General features: G+C 37.8%; 1 protein-coding gene across 2 annotated transcripts; it reads right to left on the reverse strand.

The window, feature by feature from the left end:
* Window positions 1–4: 4 nt before the first annotated feature.
* Window positions 5–18,793, reverse strand: LOC145782609 (ubiquitin carboxyl-terminal hydrolase 1-like). 2 transcript variants are annotated; one of them, XM_082594415.1, is made up of 10 exons: window positions 18,551–18,793; window positions 16,430–16,568; window positions 10,292–10,421; window positions 8,998–9,109; window positions 7,813–8,607; window positions 7,442–7,576; window positions 7,260–7,357; window positions 6,974–7,076; window positions 604–787; window positions 5–376 (listed from the first exon to the last, which is right to left on the reverse strand). In XM_082594415.1, the coding sequence occupies exons 1-10, from the start codon at window positions 18,647–18,649 to the stop codon at window positions 219–221; spliced, it is 1,953 nt and encodes a 650-aa protein (XP_082450541.1). In that variant the 5' UTR covers window positions 18,650–18,793; the 3' UTR covers window positions 5–218. The 2 variants fall into 2 exon arrangements, 1 of the variants encoding a protein (XP_082450541.1); XR_014290855.1 differs by lacking the exon at window positions 5–376 and adding an exon at window positions 4,877–4,957 and having other exon boundaries at window positions 770–787.
* Between the last annotated feature and the right edge of the window lie 1,500 nt (window positions 18,794–20,293).

Consider the following 20,293-nt stretch of genomic DNA (forward strand, 5'->3'; position numbering starts at 1 on the left):
TGAGTAACACCGTGTCTGTACTATTTTATTTTTTACAAGTTCATGGTGATTGCAATAAAAAAACTGTACAAAGACATTAGCTAATAAACATTCAGTACAATTCGGGAGAACAGAGAGGTCGGCAGTATGGTGGAAAGTAATACTGGAGACGCAACCAATGTTGTGATAGACCACAACGTTACGATAAAGTTGATCCTTTTGTTTGAAACGAAAATCAATTAGACTCGGCGGTAGAACAGCATGTACGGAGAACGTGAAGTGACGTCAAAATCTTCTTGTTCCAACGCACTGTTTATTTCCTGCTCCGACAGGACACGGACCTGCTCATCATCCACCTCCAGCCATTGACCATCGTACTTTGATAAATCGACACTTTCTGAAATAAAGTTCATAAATAACAAATAAATTTTCTAGTCATTGATTCGAGCTGCGTTTTCGTGTGGTGTGATAACAAATTTTACCGAGTAAAATTCCGCTTTTACGCAACAAATCATATGGCACATTGGTATGTTAAACAAAAATAGATGTACAAAATCTACAAAGCTATGAAAAGTGAATTAGCGGATTTAATTTGCACACAAAATTTTTAATACCATGCGTTACCTGGCTTTTTGGCGGAATTGTATTTCACGTATGATAAATAATGACCACTAGTTATGGTAGTTCCACTGTGAAGCACCACACCAAACAGGTCGTAGGTGAAATTCTTTTCCAAACAGTCATCGCTGCACCATTCTGCAAACTTCATAGTACTCGGGATTTTCAAGGCACTTGTAATTTTGGAGACCTTTGGCGCAAAAATATGGAACTATTAATCAACAGTGAGCAAGGTTTGAGACGCAAAGAAATGCTTTTTAGGGGAAGTCAAACCAACACAAAGATTTGTGTAACTTGGCTGATGAAATCTAAAAGGGTAAGGGTGAATTTTGACTGTATCCTGTTCGAAAACTGAAATTAGTGGAACCATATTAATCTTTCAATAAAGCAAGTACATTGGCAGTTGAATAGAAAAACTAACGAAATAACATAAAACTGTTTTATGCGCAAACTGGGGTCGTTAGCGATACTATATTACGTGACGTGGCTGTTGAAAATATACATCCACACAGACAGCCACGTTTAGAGCTGGATTACTCTAGGTAGAGCACATGCTTAGGGTTCAGTCTCTGGGTCTGTTACTATTCGGCTAGTTCCATATTCGGCTACAGTTTTGAATTGTATTTCATTCCACAATATCGTTTCTTGTAATATTTGTTTCTTGTATATTGTAAGTTTGCATGCAGACGGCGACGCAGGATACGTGTCAATTTTATCTGAGCAAATTTTAATAGTTCAAAAATAAATTTAATTCGCGTTTTAGTTTAAGATCTCAGTGGTTAGGTCTAAACCCCACTCATCTAAAGCTTCGATAATTTCAACTATAAAAGAAACGATATTGTGGAATCATAGGCGCCGAGTTTTCAAAATAGCTAGGCGGGCGAACACATACTGTCACGTCATAAAGGTTATTTTGTGCGTTTTTCAAAAGGCGATTTTGCTAGGTTGTTGGGCTAGCCTAGTTTTAGATTTAAGTCTACGTCTCCTCTAACACGATTTGGAAACAAGTAATAAGTATAATTGGTACGCAACAACGTCTGGTCCTGGTAATTCAGTTCTGTATATTTTTTGTGATAGGTATGTGCGGGTTGCGGGACGAAAACTGCAATACTGTACTACTGTAGTTCCATAATTACATTACTATTGTTGATACAACACGATAACACACACACAATACATCGGTGGGTTCATACGATAAGTCGCTCCTAGCGGGCGCACAGATAAGACACAAGATGCTGTAATGCAACGCAAAAGCGATTTTACGGCAATTCAGCTCCCGAGAAGCCATCTAGCGATAAACTGCGCTTTATTGAACCGAGCTTGCATTGAATCTGCAATTAGAACAGTTATATATATAACGAAGGAGCTGAATTGCAACTAATGACAACCAACGGTTTCATCCGGCCAAACCAACAGGTGTGCACAGTTTAATATCAGTGACGTAACAGATACAACCGTGATGATTGAGACGACAAAATAGAGCATTTTGACAGCAGAGAGTTAATTGATAACGTCGTTTGATAGAAAATTACTCCTTTGAAGAACAATGCTACAGTTTTTACACCGATTTAACATCTGGCGATGTTAAAACGATGTAAAAGCAGTAGAAATTGCGGTCACACTTTTGCCACGAATGAAGTTCCTCACAGGTTTGCGCAATTTACTTGATTTATAGCACTGGGCTACGAGTGGCAGAGTGGAGACAAACGGCGCGGCTGGACACTTTTGCTCGTTTAACGGCGAATCAACGTTGTTTAACGTTGCATCAATGTAACAATGGCAATAATTGACGAAAACTAATTGCTTAATTAGTAGGTCTAGTAGGGCCTATCATATGGTGACAAAACCCTGTGAATAAGGTAAGTAGGCTAGTATCAAGGTGGCAGATGGTTACAGAAATTTTGGGACTTAAAATTGCATTAAATTTTTTTTTTAATTCCTGAAATGTCCGGCGGGCGCGGCCCGCCCGCCCGCCCGGGACTCGGCGCCGGTGTGTGGAATAAAATACAACATTCTCTAAATAAACAGAAGGCGTCGTTGCATTTGGAATTTTGTAATAGTTGATGATTCTAATTTATTCTAAGTTTGCATACAGACGGTGACGTAGGATACATGTCGATTTTGTGTGAGCAAACATTTCATTTTAATAGTTCAAACATTTTGCGCTAAATTTCATTTCAATTTATTTTTCTTTGTCGGAATGCAAAAGAAACGATATTGTGGAATAAAATACAATTCAAAACTGTAGCCGAATAGGGAACTAGCCGAATTGGACTGTAGCGGAATAGGGAACTAGCCGAAACGGGCCATTCCGTCAGTCTCTACAGGGTATAAGACATCAACCACTGCGCTTCATCTGTAAAAAGACATCAAATGGCAACACTTATAGCTTTGCAAATAATTAAAGATGAGCAGTTTCATTTATCCAACGGTATCAGTGCGTGGAGACCAGTGAGGTACAGAACACTAGAACTGGCCGCCCGCAGAAGGTAACGACGGCTCTAGATGTCAGGGTGATTTCACAACAGTGGCGCCGGCAGGGGGCAGCTGCCCCCCCCCCCCCCCCCCAATGTTTTTTGGGCATCATCTTTTTAATTTTTTTTTTTTTATTAATACCAGTAGAACTCGGTTAATCCGGATTCGATTTGACCGGCGATTCCATCCGGATTAACCGATGACGGTTCTATCAAACCTGACTCATTTGTACTTCCAGTTTCATCCGGATTAGGCGAAGATCCGGATTAACCGAATCCGGATTAACCGAATCCGGATTAACCGAGTTCTACTGTACATATTAATATTTTTTTAATATTTGGATCCCAACCTCAAGTAAGTCAACTCAAGTTGCAAGGGGGGGGGGGGGGGGGGGGGGGGGTAAAAGCTCTCTCTTTAAAAAAAAGTATGGAAAACCTTGATGACTAAATTGTACAGTAAATAAAGAGATTTTCTACAGAAGCAAAGATATAGACCTTTTAAAGTTTTAACTAACGTCACATTGATGTAGAAAAATAACAACCTGTTAAAGTAATAAAAGTAATTTGCGTTCTTCTGGTGACTATTTACTAGGTTAGTTCGCCATAGCAACAACAAAAAACTAACCACTACCATACACAAAAAACCAACACATACAGACAGATACCTGCAGTTCAACTCACATCACCCCAAGCATCAAAAACTCACAGTGGCCAAAACATTGTACAACAGACTGGACACTCACATAACGGATGATTCTGAACGTTCACACCACAAGAAAAACATTCACAATACTTTAATGCTCAACGGATTTCCACGAAAACTTGCTTGCATACAGCGACCCAAACCGAAACCTTCGCTTCCTCCTTATAAATCTTTTACTTGTCTTCCTTACATAAGGGGGGTAACCGACAAAATTCAGCGTATCCTTTATGGCATAGGAATCAAAGTTGCGATGAAACCCTATCTGACAATAGGTAAATACCTTCCCTCGGCTAAAGACCCCATGAAAGAAGGTGAAGTTTCTGGATTGATCTACCAAGTTCCGTGTCATGACTGTGATTTAATCTACATTGGACAGACAAAACGTGACCTTAAATCTAGAATCAACGAGCACCAAAGAGCTATTAAATTTCAACGTCCGGAGCATTCCGCTCTTTGCAAACATTCTATAAATTCAGACCATAAAATTACTTGGACCAACGCTACCATTCTTAAAACTGAAAAGGATTACACAAAAAGATTATTTACAGAAAAGTGGTACATAAACCAGAAAGCACAACATGCTCTCAACCAGAAAGATGGTCAGAATTTTCCCTCTGTGTACAAAAAATTACTTTAACTTTAACTTCACCTTTTCCATTCTCAGTGCGTCTTCTCTATCATTGTTATTGCCAATTCCCTTGGTTTCTGTCTTGTCTGATGACTTTTCAATGTTTCTTGACGGTGGCCCAATAGATAGATAAATTTACGCTGTTGGAAAGCAGCCTACTGGTTTTAGGCATTCACTGCATTCAGTTTAACCTCTAGGTGTCTTGTTGCGTGTTTTAATTCTGATTCTTGCTGCTTACTTTATTCATTTTATCAGTACGTTTTTGTGTTGTGCCATCGTTGCTGAACAGGTTGTGTTAACCTGTTTTAGCCACCTTGATAAAGTCAGTCGTGCTGACTGACGAAACGTCGGAAATACAAAAGCTAGTTATCATCTTTAACATCAGGAGGTAACCTAGTAAATAGTCACCAGAAGAACGCAAATTACTTTTATTATAAAATGCCTGGTGAACAGTCTCTCTCTGTTTTTACTAACCTGTTAAAGTTTTGATACCTCACACTCGCATGACTTCTTCCGCGCGCATTTTGGCATTGGTTGCTTGCAGTGATTCTTTCACTTAAACAAAACATTTTGTTTCAGCAGTTTTGAGTTGTTCGATTCTTAAGTTGTAAAGGAGACTCAATTTCTCCAATATTTATCATTTATGTTTCTTCTTTAATCTCAGCAGAGTATAAAACTTGTAAAAGTTTTTCATCCATACGACGTCATGAATGAAATTATATCTCAAATCGGCGTAATGAAGTGACATCATCTAAACATTTTACCGAATAATAAATTAACAAATTCGATCGTCAAAAGTGGTTTGGTGGTGGTAAATATTACGTAATGAAAAAAAATGTGATAAGGTTGGAAGACATGACGTCATGTATTTTCAATACAAATTGAAGGTTAAAATTTATTCTTTTGTTCATAGTCGTAATCCACCTTCAAAACGGTACTACAAAGAACAACTTTCGATAAGGGGGGCATCAAGAATAAGTCGACATGACTTTTAACCCTTAGAAGGTTGGGCTCCTGGAGTCTTGCTCAGTTTGGGGGGGGGGGGGGGCTGTCAATTCTTCTTGTGCTTTAGGAGTGATATCTCTGTTATTTTGGCACGGTTTCAAAATTTGGGACTCACTTTGTAAAATTATTCACGCTGAGCATATCCGAAAATTAAAACTATGTGAATTTTAGAACTGCTCATATACGTTGAAATGTTGAAGTCACTTATGAGTGTAATTTGTAGCGTGAGTTCACACATTATTTTTTGGTAGAGTAATGAAGAACGTGCATTGTGATGTTGTGATTAATTTTTTTTTACATTATTTTACATTTGCATTGAGTCAACAGATCTATGCCTTAAGGTTTACGTCAGCTCCGGAGATCAGTAAAATATAAGGTTCTCATTATCGTGATTGTAAGCCGCGGAACAGATTCCCGGGAAGCTGAACATTTTTTCCATCCCTGGTAGAAAACAAGAGAAATTAAACAATATACCACTGTCTTGCACCAGTGGCGTAGCCAAGGGAGGGGGGATCGGGGGTTTCAACCTTTCAAATTGAATTTACGGATGTTAATACATTGTTTACAAGAAAAGCTTTAGCCTATGATGTAATTTCTCGTCAAACTGTGCAAGGATTCTAGCCATCTGCAACTGCTGAGATCGCTTGTTCGATCTAGATTAACATCTAAACAGCTAGCTATTCGTTATACAAAACTTGAAGTTGAATATATCAAAAATAGCCTAAAGTAACTTCATTGTCTCAACGCTTTTTGTTTGACACTCATTAAGATGTATGACCTTTATGACGTTACATTTTCTAAACTTTGGGTTGACTTCAGAGCATAAAAGTCAGTGACTTACCGGAATAAGATCGCTTTTTGAATCAACCAAGGAGAAAATTGATAAGTAATAAAACTGTAATAATCCCGCAAAAAAAAGCAATCAACCTATGTCTCGAAAACAAAGTTTGCCTAATTTTAAACGAAACTGCATTAAAAGAGCGAGTTTTGCCAATACCAAACATCTCAATCTGGAATTAACAACAAGAAAACATAGAGACTTAGCTTTATTTCCGAAAAATGCCGAAGAAAACATGATCTTATCCTTTTGCTATGCCAAAATACATATCCACAATTTTGTTGAAAATGCTCTCAGAATGCACCAAACTGAAAGTAATTTTTCAAAATTTTCTGGGGGAGGCCCCCCAGACGCTAAGTGTCGCCTTCGGCGAACTCGCCATCGGGCTTCGCCCGCCGGCTGTCAACACCCTCCCTTTCAAAATTTTGGACTACGCTGCTGTCTTGCACTGTCAATATTTTGCCCCCCCGTTGTTGAAGGTCTGGCGGCGCCACTGTTTCACAAGCATAAAAAAGCAGTCAATAAATCTACCAGTCAAAATAGACACGTCGCATGCTTCCGCTTAACGAGTATAAAGTTTCTGAAATTATAACAGGATTGACAATTCAGACTTCAGGGCGACTCACGAAAAAAATGTTTTCCAAAAGTATTTAGGACTCCAGAAATAAAATGCAAGAAGTCACTACAACAGTGTTCTAGATTGTTAATAACACAAACTGCATATGTACCGAGGTAGTGAAGTTTGTTGAGGTAGTAGAAAACCGCTTCAGGTGGAAGGTCAAAATTGGTGGCAGTTGCTTGAACAGCATGCTGCGTTCTCCTTCGGACAATCTGGGAAAAGTGTTGCGTCTCATCAAGTGTTGGAAGTGTTAACCAATGGTTGTAATTAGTTTGAGTAACAGATCGACTTACGGAACGTTGGCGTTTATCATAAAACAATACAATTTTTACCTGGCCAATTTTCAGCACAAAAAATCATATGCGTCAAACCAAATACAAACAAACAGCACATACCTTAAGCAAACGTCACAAAAGTACTTGTTCTCGCCGTCCATGGTTTCAGGTGAAGTGAATTGCGATAGAGCCCAAGACAAGGTGCACACCTCCCGATGCTACAACATCATGTTTCGTGTGAACAAATGTAAAATGATACAAGAGAATTGTAATTGGTAAAGATATTTACGAAAGTCAAATACCTTAACTCGGTCACCGCATTCAAGGTCTTCTTTCTTCGCATGACTTTGCTCGAGATCTTTAGACAATGCCTCATTTCTCTGCTTCTCTTCTTCAGATAGCACTGTCTGAGTATCTTTAACTGGCAAGCTGATGTCCTATAAAGTTATAAACCAACAGCGGTTATATGCAAAGCTATGATTCAACAGGAAAGAATGAGTTGCAAAGATATAGTTTTTTGAACTTCCCAGTAAAAGTGAGCAAAATTAGAATTCGATTGGATTCAAATGCAATTGAAACGAATGATAGGTTTCGGTTTACACCTTTCATGTAATTGTAGACGTTACGTTCACTTGTGGGGTTAATACGTAAATGGCAAAATTTTCAAACTTACTTGAAACATTTCCGATCGATGCACTTTACTTTCACACTCCATACATCTTGTTGTTGTTACTAATTCCCCTTGAAAAGTGTCTTGAACAAAATCGTCGAGCTTTATAATTTCTTCTGGCTGTACGCGAGCACTGCACACGATGGCTTCTTTGGTTGGGGTATTAGGCAGATCACGATGACTTTCGTATGCACCGGAAGTTTCTGACAAATGATTGTGGGGTTTCTTTACTTTCAAAGGATTATAGCGTTTTCTGTTTAAGAATCCTCTTAGCAACGACTTTGTAGGTAACAGTTTGATAGGTTTAGAAGTGATTTTAACGTCGCAATTAAATCGAGATTTTTTTGTTGGCGGTTCTTGGTCGAAATCAGTGACATCATGCTTGGGATCGTTTTCTTTGTTTATCCTGGCATCTTCAGTGGCCCTTCCCGTATGGAAATATTCACTGTTTACAGTTTTTGACTTTGCTTCATTCAATTTCGCATGTTTTTGTCTAAATTTCTCAAAACAACCCGTTGTGGACTGGTCAGCCAGCAGACTATTCTGATCGCTCTGACCCGACAAAGTCTCATCCTCGCCAAGACCAGCATCATGAACTTGGTCATCTGTTTTATGCTTCCTCTTCAAGACAACTCTTGAACTTTCTTGACGGACAACATTTTCAGCATTTTTGTTTTTGAGCGCTTGAACTGAATTTGTCTTGTTTTCTGAAGACGAGCCGAGAATGCTGGCAAGTCGGAGTCTTCTTCCTCCAACAACTTTGTGGAGTGTGTTGTTGACGGCTTGGTCGGATGGTTTCTGCACACATATTAAGATACTCACTTAGTACAGCTGTAGGATGAAGCGCTCACACTTAAGAAATATTTTAATCTGACAATTCAAAATTTAATCCATATATCAAGTGTGTACTTTCAAAGACATAAAATGGAATCCAACCGTGCATTGTGCAATAACTAAATGCGTTTGGATTTATGACTGAACAAACATTCATACATATTTTAAACTCTTCAGATTTTTACCCTTTGCATGACATGCTAGTATATCTTCTAATGTTAGTATATATCATGCTAGTATATATCTATAGTTCATCTTCTAATGAATGCACATTGCACATTTTTCTGGAGCATGGTAATAACGAAAAACGAAATAACTAAACACTATTAGCATAGCGTACAAAAACTTTTGCACCTTCTTAGTTCCTTTCAATGAAGAAATTGCTGATTTGCATAAGCTCAATATGCAGTGGAAACATTCTTGAGCATCTTGCTGAGTGAATGGTTCAAATACCGGATAAAGTTTTCTGGAAAACAAACCAAGGTCAAAATCAATAATTTAAGCAAACCTAATCCTGCATATGTAGTGCTTCAACTTTTCTTCACCATTGCAAAAGTACTGCAAACAAATAGGGATGGACAAAATAGAAGAATAAGCTATTCTAGAATAATTTTTCGAATTTCGAATACCTATTCTAGAATATTTATTTTAATTTCAGAAAATGTCAAGATTTGTTTTTATTCTGGTTTTATTTGAGACACATAATGGAAAAGAGGCAACGAAACGAAAAAACAGCAGTAACTGGCTAGGACAGCAAGTCATTGTTGCAGTGAAGAATGTTTAAAGCTTTTAATCGCTCGCCAGTGAGCCGCAATCGCAGTTTTGATGCTGTTAATCCAGCACCGAAGAAGGATCTTTCTGAAGATGCAGAAGTAACAGGAGTGGCTAAATACTTCCTCGCAAGATCAAACAACAGCGGGAACTTTTCTTTATTTTTGTTCCACCATTCAATTACATCTCTGTTTTTCACTTTTGCCTTAAGGTACGATCGGTTTTCTTTGGCAGCTGAAAGCTGTTCGTTGTCATCGTTACTTGATGCTGAAGTATTTGTAGCTTTAATACCGGAGCTCAATAGATCATCCATTTCATTGGATTGCTGCATTGTTGTGGAACTTACGACACCATATGTAGCGGTAGCCTCACCCAGAGTTGAATTGTGTTCCATGTTTAGTACGATGAAAATAGATGCAAATCCACAGCACAACGGTCTTCCAACGTCTACAAACCGCAATGGTAAAGAGAGATGGGTAGCTGTTTTCGCTAGAGCGAATAGCTATCGCTGAGCCGAATGCAATTTATCGGCGAAAAATCGATAAAAAATTTTGGTAGTCAGAAAAGCGGATATTTTCATTTCGGTTTGGAAAATTCAATTCGAAATATTTCAATTCGAATAATTAGATATTCGGATTGCAACTATTCAAAATTCTATATTGCCCATCCCTACATACAAATTTATCTTTGAATTAAATCATTTTCGTTCTTAACTATAAGTTAAAAAACAAATCTCACATCAAAACGCGACACATCACATGCCCAATTGAGACCTTGACGAAAGCCAAATAACTGATTTGCTTTATTAACAGACCAGTATATGGAAAAAATATTAAAATCTATAGTCATTTTTATTGCCAGTACATGGAAAAATCACCTTAGACTGTTTATAAAACTCTCGGGTCGAACTGCAGACAAAAGCTTGACATCCTCTTCGCCAAGATCACTTCCTTCTTTCAGCAAACGCAACCGATTTTGATTAAGATTGGAAAACAGTGCTTGCAATTCTTCAACATAGAAATAACTCAGGTGTTAATAAACTCATAATATTATATAAACTTGATATTCAGTAATGGACACTAGTAGGACGAGGTCCAAATGCCATGAATCCGAAGACGATGCGAGACTTAGTTAGTTCTGGTGTGCACTGTTAATAGTATGGCTTCTGTCATTTTTAAATGACATTTAGTTGTTATTTGGTGTCACAATATTGCCGAATTTTGCTTTTAGTAGCTTACACCTTTGATATGGTAATATTTGCTTTGACGATCAGAAACAAACCGAACTGAAACCAGGTGTTGAATTGGTTAAATCACATGTCATACCATACAGAATTACAGATGCAATGCACCATTATTCATGGTCATGAATGCTTCTTAGTAATTTTTTGATGTCGTTTTGTAACGTTTGCGTCCAGGTTATTTTTGGACTGCCTTTGTTTCATTTTCATAATTTTTATAAGCTAGTGCATTTTTCTCACATTAAGTATCTGAAATATATCAATGCTTTTCTTTTGGCCATCTGTAACAGATTGTTTTAGTTGAATTTGCATTATTATCATTGGTGAGTTTTTGCTCTTATAAAATTTTAAGAACTCAACTAAAAGTTTAGACCTTTGGCATCAATCTGTTTCTCCATTGAATTAACATTGTCTAGTATTTTTTGTGGATCTTTTTTTCTGAACTTCAAAAAACATTAGACAATACCTATGAGACTTAGACATGATGCATACCTATATTGTACATGTGCTCATACACTTTTTTGTTGAACTTTGTAAAAATTACGTTAGTTTACTTTTACAAGAGATTTAATTTTGTTATACCAGCCATAGGGGCCGACTCCAAGGGGCGCCCCCCCGTGAATTTAGCTCGGGGTGGCTGCCCCCCCGCAAATTATTTAAAAAAAATCCTAAACCAAATGTTTCTAAGTTCAGATTTGCGTTAGTTTGACCTTCATTGCGGATCGATCTCAGTTAAAAGATCTACTTGTTGCAACAAGAGCGCTGCTCCTAAGATAACAAAAGGAACAGAAGTACGGTAGCTGATAAACGCCAGCATGGTGCCGTTGAAGCATAGTAACAATAATTGAAAAACGTTTTTCTTAATTTCTTTTGCTTTGTTTTTTCTTGGGAGTGTCAATAACGTGGTGCGGTTTGCTCAGTTTAGTATCTACGCGTATTAAGAGCTGAAGTTCAAAGTGACCAGCATATAATTTGAAGTAGCCTACAGGCCTCGAAATTCACTTTTGTTGACGGTGGACAAACGTGTCCGGTCTGAGCAGCTATCTCGGCGGACAAATTAAGTCTCACGGCTGACACACCAGTTTCAGCCGTCGATCGTCATGCTTAATCACTTTATCTTGATAATAATTCTTCGCCATTTCAGAACTACAGTAGAATTCGCCTATAACGGCTTCGTTTATAACGTCAATTCGCCTATTATGTCACATTTCGCTCGGTCCCGGCAGAATTCCTATCTTTTACGTACATTGTAGTTCGGCTACAACAGCATCGCCTATAACGTCAATTCGCATGTAACAGCATCCTTTGTTGGTCCCCAGACGTCTTTTGTTCGTTTATAACGTCACTTTAAGCCATCACCTTCACCACGAACGGTCAGTCTTTTAATCCAGTTAGCGCTGCTGCTTGCAAAATGTCTTCCCTTTATTTTGCTATGTCGTTCGCAGCAGGGACTTTAATTAACTGAATTAATTTTTTCCCGCGTGTAAAACTATCACGTGTAAAAAGCAGCTCTACAGCTGACCTTTAAACAACTCAAAGCAACAGTTGTACGTGCAGTACTGTATAAACTAATCAAGAAGTCAATCAGACAACTAGACCGATACTTCCGAAGTCACGACGATAGCGAGCAAATCCTACATTATTTAGCAAAAGCTGAACGCTATGTGGTAGAGAAATCCGTGTCAAAACCGAAACAGCTGAAGATCAATGCCTTTTTTGCTAATAAACAATGAACTTCTCTACTACTGTCTGTAACGAGCTGTATTGCGCGAATTTCCTGCATTTTTCGCTGTAGGTTATTTTTTTTTTAAACAATTTCTTTGTTTACTGTATTTTCTGCGTGACTTTTGTCAGTTTGGTGGTACACAGTAAACCTGACTGGATTATACACCTCTTTCTTTAATCAAAAGACAGTTTTGGAATAGTTTGTGGTAGTTCAACTATAACGTCAATTCGGCTATAACGTCAGTTTTGGCAAATTCCCTAGAGGTGCCGTTATAAGCGAATTCTACTGTATATAACTACGGTTTTAGAAGGCTTTTTAAAAATTCAGTAAAGTCACTCTGAAAGGCTTTCATCAGACAACGACTTGCGCTTGAAGAGTCAAAGCGCCGTGTAGCTGGTCAATACGTCACTTAACTGATTAACTTCCACCGAACGAGGTCGTGTGGCTTATTGCGTCACAATGCTCTGGGCAGGAGTCGGAAAATTTCTACACTAACGCTACTATTTTCTGCTGTGCAAAGTTTCACAGGCTTTTTTCTTTAAGTTTATTTTTGCGTGTCATGTGAGCGAAAGTGAATTTTCCTTGGGTCTTTTCTTACTGTAATACCAAAACTTACTAATTTTGTTGCATCTTGCTGTAATATCCTACTCGTATAATCTAATTTAGTAACCAACCTTGCCGTATCATTATTACTCGGAGATCAATGCCAGACATTGTGACGTAAAACTTGAACTAAATTGCGCGTGATTAGTGTAGAACAGGGGTCACCAAACTACGGCCCGCGAACTGATTTCATCCGGCCCGCTACGTGCTGCGGAAATAACAGCTGCACTACAACTGTTAAGGAAAAAAGTTACCAAACTTTTTGTAAAGGACTGACGTTGCTGTTGAGCTACACGCAACTTGCTTGTCCTGTTAAATGCTAAATAATGATTTTTCCATATTGTTTCTTAAGACATCACAAACTTTGTTGTTCAAAACACCAATATTTGATCAGTGCGATATCTCTGTTTAGGCAAATCATGCCAGCCAGACTAGACATCATAAGCAGAAGGATTTGGACAATTTAAGTCAATGGAGATTCTAAATAGTTGTATGTGTTTTCGCAATTTGCATCCGGCCCGCAGCTGTAATCTCGCAGCAATCCGGCCCTCAGAGAAAAAAGTTTGGTGACCCCTGGTGTAGAAGTACCTGTACTCCTATCGATTCTTAGCGAAGAATTCACCTTTGTTACGCTGATTCAATGTCATCAATCGTTGAAGCAATGTAAAAATCGAAAGTTTTCCTCCTTGAATGGAAGCTAAGGGATAAAGTATTCACATTTTCTAGATGCGCGCTAGAATGCGCTGGAAATTATATTATCGCAACAATTGTTCGTGCTATGCAGTGACGATTTGTATCATATATAGTTCCTGTGTTATTTCTCGGCGGACAAATATGACCGATCTAGATGGTACTTCCCGCGGACATCACATGCTGTGACGGCGGACATGTCCGATGTCCGCCGTGAATTTCGAGGCCTGAGCCTACCTTATAAAGCTTGGTGATATACATAGGCGTCGATTTTTTCTTAGAAGAGAGGAATTCTGGGTGGGCGAGAGTTTTCAAACAGATTTCATTGAATGCGTAGCCTATGTTCGCAAATTCGCAATGGTTAGTTTTTCTCACAAAGACTGCGTTTAACGTTGCTGCAGCAATTAAGCTTTAATAGGTTTGATGTTTGCTTTCTTGCGCCTTGCGATCTTATGAGCGCTATTAAACTAAACAAACTTTTTTTATGTTTTCCTTTGCGACCTAAAAAGCGGGTGACTCGTGACCTGTTATCTTTAAAGTGGCCCCTTCGGATTTGCCTCAAAATGTTCGGACAGGTGACTGCTGACTGTGCTGACGGAACCTTCCCGAGCCGGAAGCTGATCCGGCAGCATGCTAACGTCAAATAGCGCAGGTAGAGATCCATGGCTCATGCTGTCTTCTACAACTACAGGTGCATTGCCTGAGATATTGGCTTCACCACTGTCCAATGTCCATCCTTGATGTACTGCTTTCTTCATCTATGTCATCTCTACGTTCATTCGTGCTGGACGTAGCTTCTTCAGCGTTATTATCTCGACGCCTTTTGGAAGCTGGTTTCAAGAATGCGCGAATGGATGTTTGACTTTGCTTCATGTTTAACTTTTCAATAATGAAATGACAACATCGCGCGGTGCCCCAATTTATATCCAGCAACAAGTTTGTGAGGAAAGATTTGTAAAAAGCGATTGTTTCAGTACGTCTTTAGCTTGTATGTATCGGTTATTTTATTGTCATGTTCATTATGATGTCATATTCATATTCCCTTACGCTAACCCGGAACTGAAGTTTGATTGTGACGTAACGAAAGTGAGACCTTTCGGAAAAAAGATCAAACGTGGCTTTCTCTCACCAGGAATTGCCAGCGTGTGGACTGTGGCAGTTGCCGTAGCAACAACAATGCAGTGAGTACCGCCTTTTTTCAAGGCAGCGTTGTTGCGGAATTGCTTTGTTCTGTCGGATACCTAGCGAGAGACATAGCGTAAAACAAGAAGTTGCGCTGCAGTTGGTTGGATAATTCAGCGTTTAACAAAAACGAAAATAATTATAACGAACACTTCACAAGTGTTATGAAAACAGAGTGGGCGAAACATATTTTGCCCACCCTCGTTTCACGGCAGGGTGGGCGCCACCCACCCGGCCCACCCTATTTCGATGCCTATGGTGATATACAATGGCATATAGACGCAAAAAAACATCAATGCTGACAAACAAACATCAGCATTTTGAATGTAAGCAATCAGTCGGCTAGAAAGTTTGCCCCCCCGGCGATTTTCAAAACCCGGCGCCTATGATACCAGCATTCCAGCAATCAGGGTTGGAAAAATCATGATTTTTTTAAAAAAATCAAAAAAATCGGATTTTTTTGATTTAAATCGGATTTTTTTGATTTAAATCAGATTTTTTTGATTTTTTTTATATAAAAAAGCGTCGAGTCTACTTGGGGGAAGAGATCATTTTAGTAAGATAGCAGAATTATTTTTAACCCCTTGATTGATTGAAAGGCTTTGCTTTGCAAGTGTTTAATCATTTTTATTATCATATTGTAGGCTAGCCTGTCTATTGCACATATTTTTAAGTAGGTGTGATATGTTGCTTTATACTAAATCATAATGTGCATATCGAGATTGAGGTACGTCTCAGACTGTCATCTCACTACACTAAGATCTTTCCTTACGTTTGAGCACGCATCACTTTGCTTTTTTGCTCAACTGATGCATAGCCTACAGCCAGACTTTTTGCAAAGAAAGTTTAACTGTGTAATATAATTATGTTACCGACGTACCATACCAAAACAATAAAAGTTCAGATGACACAAAAATTGCAGTTTATTTTGCATTGAAAAGTTTGTACATAAATACAAGCTCGCCAGCTTTTGCAGTACCCAATGGATTTCGAACTTCTGATTGAACCAGACCAACAGTGGAAAAAACTCGCTTAAAAACTATGTTTAGTGAACAACACTGTTTGTGAACTGCCAAGTAAACTAAGTTGCCTTTCAAAACATGCATAGCCTATAGCCTTACATATTAAAATATAACTTTTGTATTACAGAGAAGCAGTGAAACGTTTGTTGATGTTATTTATTTTTATTTTAGCAAATAAAAAATCATTTGATTTTTTTAATTGATTTTTTTTGATTTTTATTGTTTGATTTAAATCAATGATTTAAATCATTTGATTTAAATCAACCAACCCTGCCAGCAATGTGCCTCTACACAGCACAACCACAATAATTAATTATTAGCGCCTAGCTAGATAAAGATTTACTGCTTTGAAAGCAATTACAGGCTTAATTTTTCATCCTAGCAATATATACCAAATATTCACAACATTTGTATGTTGCGGGATATAAATTGTGTCATTTGAAATGCTGCATGCAGACAGCTTAACTTAAAATTCAGCACTTTTAAGTTTCTAATATTCATATTACGTTCTTGGCATTGAAATTTGTTAGTTTCAAATTTGACTATTGTTACCTTTAACTAAAGTTAAATTTTCATCTTCTGCATTGCATGTGATAGCATCATCTTCGTTTTGACTCCTTTTTTTCTCAATCTTTAAAATTTTCAAAGCTTGTGATAGTTTTCTCTCAAAATATGGACAGTAGTAGAGAATCTATACAACAATAATAAGTAGATTAATTCACTATTATCAAAGTAACCTTTACAGCCTGTTTCACCCTTTGTGAGTCGTCAAAAGTTGCTTATTCAACTAGTGCTTGAAAGTAGTAAAAAATCTTGGAGTTTAAGCTAGTTGCAAAGGTTAGTAAAACAAATTTTAAATCTATTTCAGTCTCAGCTGCTTCCCAGCCAGAAAAATTGGTCGTTTTTACATTGAGTCAATGTCTAAGGTTGAAAAACACTGCGTTAAATCAATGTAAAAAGTGACTGATTTGCTGGCTGGGTTGATATAAATTCAGACAAGGTTCACACACAATTTTGCACTTGTGGGTTTGGTATTGTTGTTGATGTTGTTTGACAACAATTAGTTGAAGTTGCTTGACAACAATTAATGTTGAGAACACACAGTTCTCACAAAGTATGATGCATTTTGGAATGGCCCGTTTCGGTGAGTCCGATCCCTTAACGGGGAATTTTTTCATTTTTTTTTTAAATTATCGGGTACCGTAGCCTAATTATCATTTCCGTTTCAGGGTTGGGGGTTAGGGGTTTAGAGGTTAGGAACTCACCGAATAATAGCAGACCCGATGCATTTAGGACTGCCAATTGCAGGGTGTGCCACACATGCCCACAATGAAAATGCAACTCAGTGCACCAGTGGTTTTCAACCAGAGTTCCGCAGAACCCTAAGGTTCCGCCAGTAAGTCTAGGGGTTCCGCAAGTTTACATTCAAATCCGCAAAATGATAAAAATTTTATGAGAATTTATAAATGTAATTTTTTACGGTTTGTATTTTTATTGTACATAAATAAATCCAAAGGAGGGCACCCGCTACTTTTAAAGTAGCGCTCTACCCGCTACTGCTACTTCTTCCGCTACGTTTGTCTAAAATGACACTAGGAAACACTCTTCAATGAATGTTATCATTCGTTTACACTGTCATTTTAACGTCGTTATTGAAAACACATTCTAAGAGAAATTGATTGTTACGCATCTTTCAAAAATACGAGCATTTCAAAATGAGATTCACTAAGTCCTGCCCGCTTTGGCTTAAGCACATCTTTTCCAACAGAGAAAAGTCTCTCCACCGCAGCACTGGGAGGAATGAGGTGTTGTATTTAATGAACAGATGCTTTAACTCGGTATTCGAAAAGATCAAGGACTTGCTCCTGTCCGAAAAAAGGCCTTCACAATTGCTGTTTCCTTCTGCACCAACGTTTCACGGGATGACGCCAACACACCAAAAAATTCATCCTCGAAGTCATGACTGGTGTTGGTGTCACTTCTCGATATCAACCTGGCTTGATGTCTCCGCAACAGTCAAATTACATCCGTCTTGTAGTCGAAGTACAACAGTCGAATTACATCCAAAAGACCGAAACTTTAAAACCAAATCGATTATATAGCTGCTTGACCATGCCGGTGTTGCCAAAAAACGAGTATTTTTTTATTTTAAATGAAAAAGTAGCAGGTAGCGGGAGTGCGACTGAAAAAAAATAGCACCTTTCCCGCTACCTTGAAAAAAAAAAATAGCGCCGCTACTGCATCCCCTACTCCAACTAAAAAGTAGCGCCGCTACAGCTACCGGTACTTTTACCAAAAAAGTAGCGCGCTACTGCCCACCTCTGAATAAATCTGAACATGAGTATTTTAATTTAATTAATCAAACGATGTTTTTTGCATAAGGCAATTAAATTATTGAAAAGGGGTTCCTCGAGCTATTGGAATGTTTCATTGGGTTACGTTCCACCAAAAAGGTTGAAAACCACTGCAGTATACACATAGTTTTTCACATTTGCTTTACAGCACTTCAACATTAGGCTATCACTTTAACTAATTTTCCAAATAGGTGATTACCGTACATCTGAAGTGAATATAGTCTGAGGCTATATTCACAATATGTGGTAAACATAGCCTCTGCCATACTATAAACAACAAATCAATTTGTTTATCATAGCCTAAGCTTTTTCAACAAACCTGTAAAATACTATTTAAATAACAAGTATTTCCCATGTTGCGAAGACCAATAAAAGGAATAACTTGTTCATTATGTTGTTCGGCCTTTGCCAGCTGCATGTTGCATCAAGCAAATGTAAATAGGATAATGTCAATAATAGTATCAGTCACAATACCACCAACCTAGATAGCAAAGGACATTTTTAAACTTTTTAATCAACACAAAAATTCCAGTTTTTCAATGTAGCCTAGCCTAGATGAATCTTATAGCTGAAAGATAATACAACAATACCGTACTAAGCATCAGATTTTTAAAATTCCAATTGAAAACGTGAAATTTTTTGAAGAGAACCTGATATTTCAAGCAAATAAACTAGGACACAAATTTTAGCCTATTGAGATGTCAAGCTATTTTTGTAACTGCTACCGTATTTCGTTGTCTCTCTCACTACTGTAAAGCATATTTGATAACTTCCCCTCAACTTTCATCAAGTAAAAAAGTTGTTTGACTAACTAACTAGACCCAAAAGCAAGTTTTCACACTTTTAATCGCTCCATAATCCACAATCATTTTCACAACAACAACAAAAAACAATAAACAAACTCTTTCTTTGCTAGGGTGGGGTGGGGTAATGTGGGGTCTAGGGAAAAGTGGGTATAATTTAAAAAAACTTAAATAGCCGTATACTTTGAAAATATATTTTTTAAAGTTTTGGTAAATATTTAAGTCATGTCCAAGACTATGTGTGACTGAAATCTCAGTGCATATTCTTGGGTGCTTCAGGGTGTTTTTAAGTTCACATTTTCTTGTGGTGAGAAAGTAAAAATAAGTGCATATTTTGAACTTCCTAAAACTTTAATGTTTTTGGAATATTTTGTGAAAGTTGTGATGTCAGGTTGTTGTCAATGACTGAAACCACCATTTACCATTGGTATCATTTATTTTAGTATTGTTTATATTGTTTTACAAGAAGTGAAAAAATTTGGGGTAAAGTGAGTAGAAGTGAATTTTGATATGGGGTAAATGGGGTATACATGATTTTAGTACTATAAATCGTGTTACAGAGTGACAAAGACATTTCACTCTCTGTCTCTGAGTGCACTCTTGTGATGGAGTGATAAGTTAGCTATTGCATTTAGAAGCATTTATATCTCTAACTTTTCTCAAACAAAGTGTGCAGGCTAAAGTTGGAGAAGTTTTAAGGTTGCCTCAAAGTTTACACAGGTTAAAGACTGAAGAGTTTCGCAGAAAGGTGCAGAAACAAGCCAAGAATAAAAAGAGGTCAAAAGAAAGTCCAAAAGGTCAAAGGAAAGCCGTCAAAAGAAAGTGCTCCATAATCAAGAATAGATCTTTTTTTAAATGATGAGTCAGGTTTTGGGGAAAAAAACGACGGATGTGTGATGCATATTATACATAATGAACAAAACAGAAATAAACTACGACTACAAACAAAAATGGAAGGTATCACACCAGTACCAAGTTGAAGATTCTGGACTGGGTGGTAGTTACCTATGAAGATCGAAATTTTTTAGGAGAAGTTGAGGAAGTTGCTGAGGAGGACTTGCTTAAGATCAACTTTCTTCGTCATAAGAAGATTGAAAAAAACTCCCAGTGGTCTCTTCACATTTACACAGCACAAAGTTGTGGAAATAATAGACAAAATGTTTTTGGTGTTGTTCAGCCACCAACTCCAACTAGAAGGGGGAGAACTAAAATTTAATTTGAATGCTCACTTGTGGTGACTGGTGATTTACTTTAGACCG

The sequence above is a fragment of the Aplidium turbinatum genome, chromosome 13 (assembly GCF_918807975.1).
Source record: "Aplidium turbinatum chromosome 13, kaAplTurb1.1, whole genome shotgun sequence".
Lineage (NCBI taxonomy): Eukaryota > Metazoa > Chordata > Ascidiacea > Aplousobranchia > Polyclinidae > Aplidium > Aplidium turbinatum.

Bases quoted from the DNA above. Each gene is read 5' to 3' on its own strand.
- LOC145782609 (XM_082594415.1), bottom strand. From the start codon at position 18,649: ATGCAGCTGGCAAAGGCCGAACAACATAATGAACAAGTTATTCCTTTT. The intron at 788-6,973 runs GTACATATGCAG...TTTGCGCCAAAG, and splicing joins CAACAAACTTCACTACCTCG to GTCTCCAAAATTACAAGTGC. The intron at 377-603 runs GTAACGCATGGT...ACTTTATTTCAG, and splicing joins CAATTCCGCCAAAAAGCCAG to AAAGTGTCGATTTATCAAAG.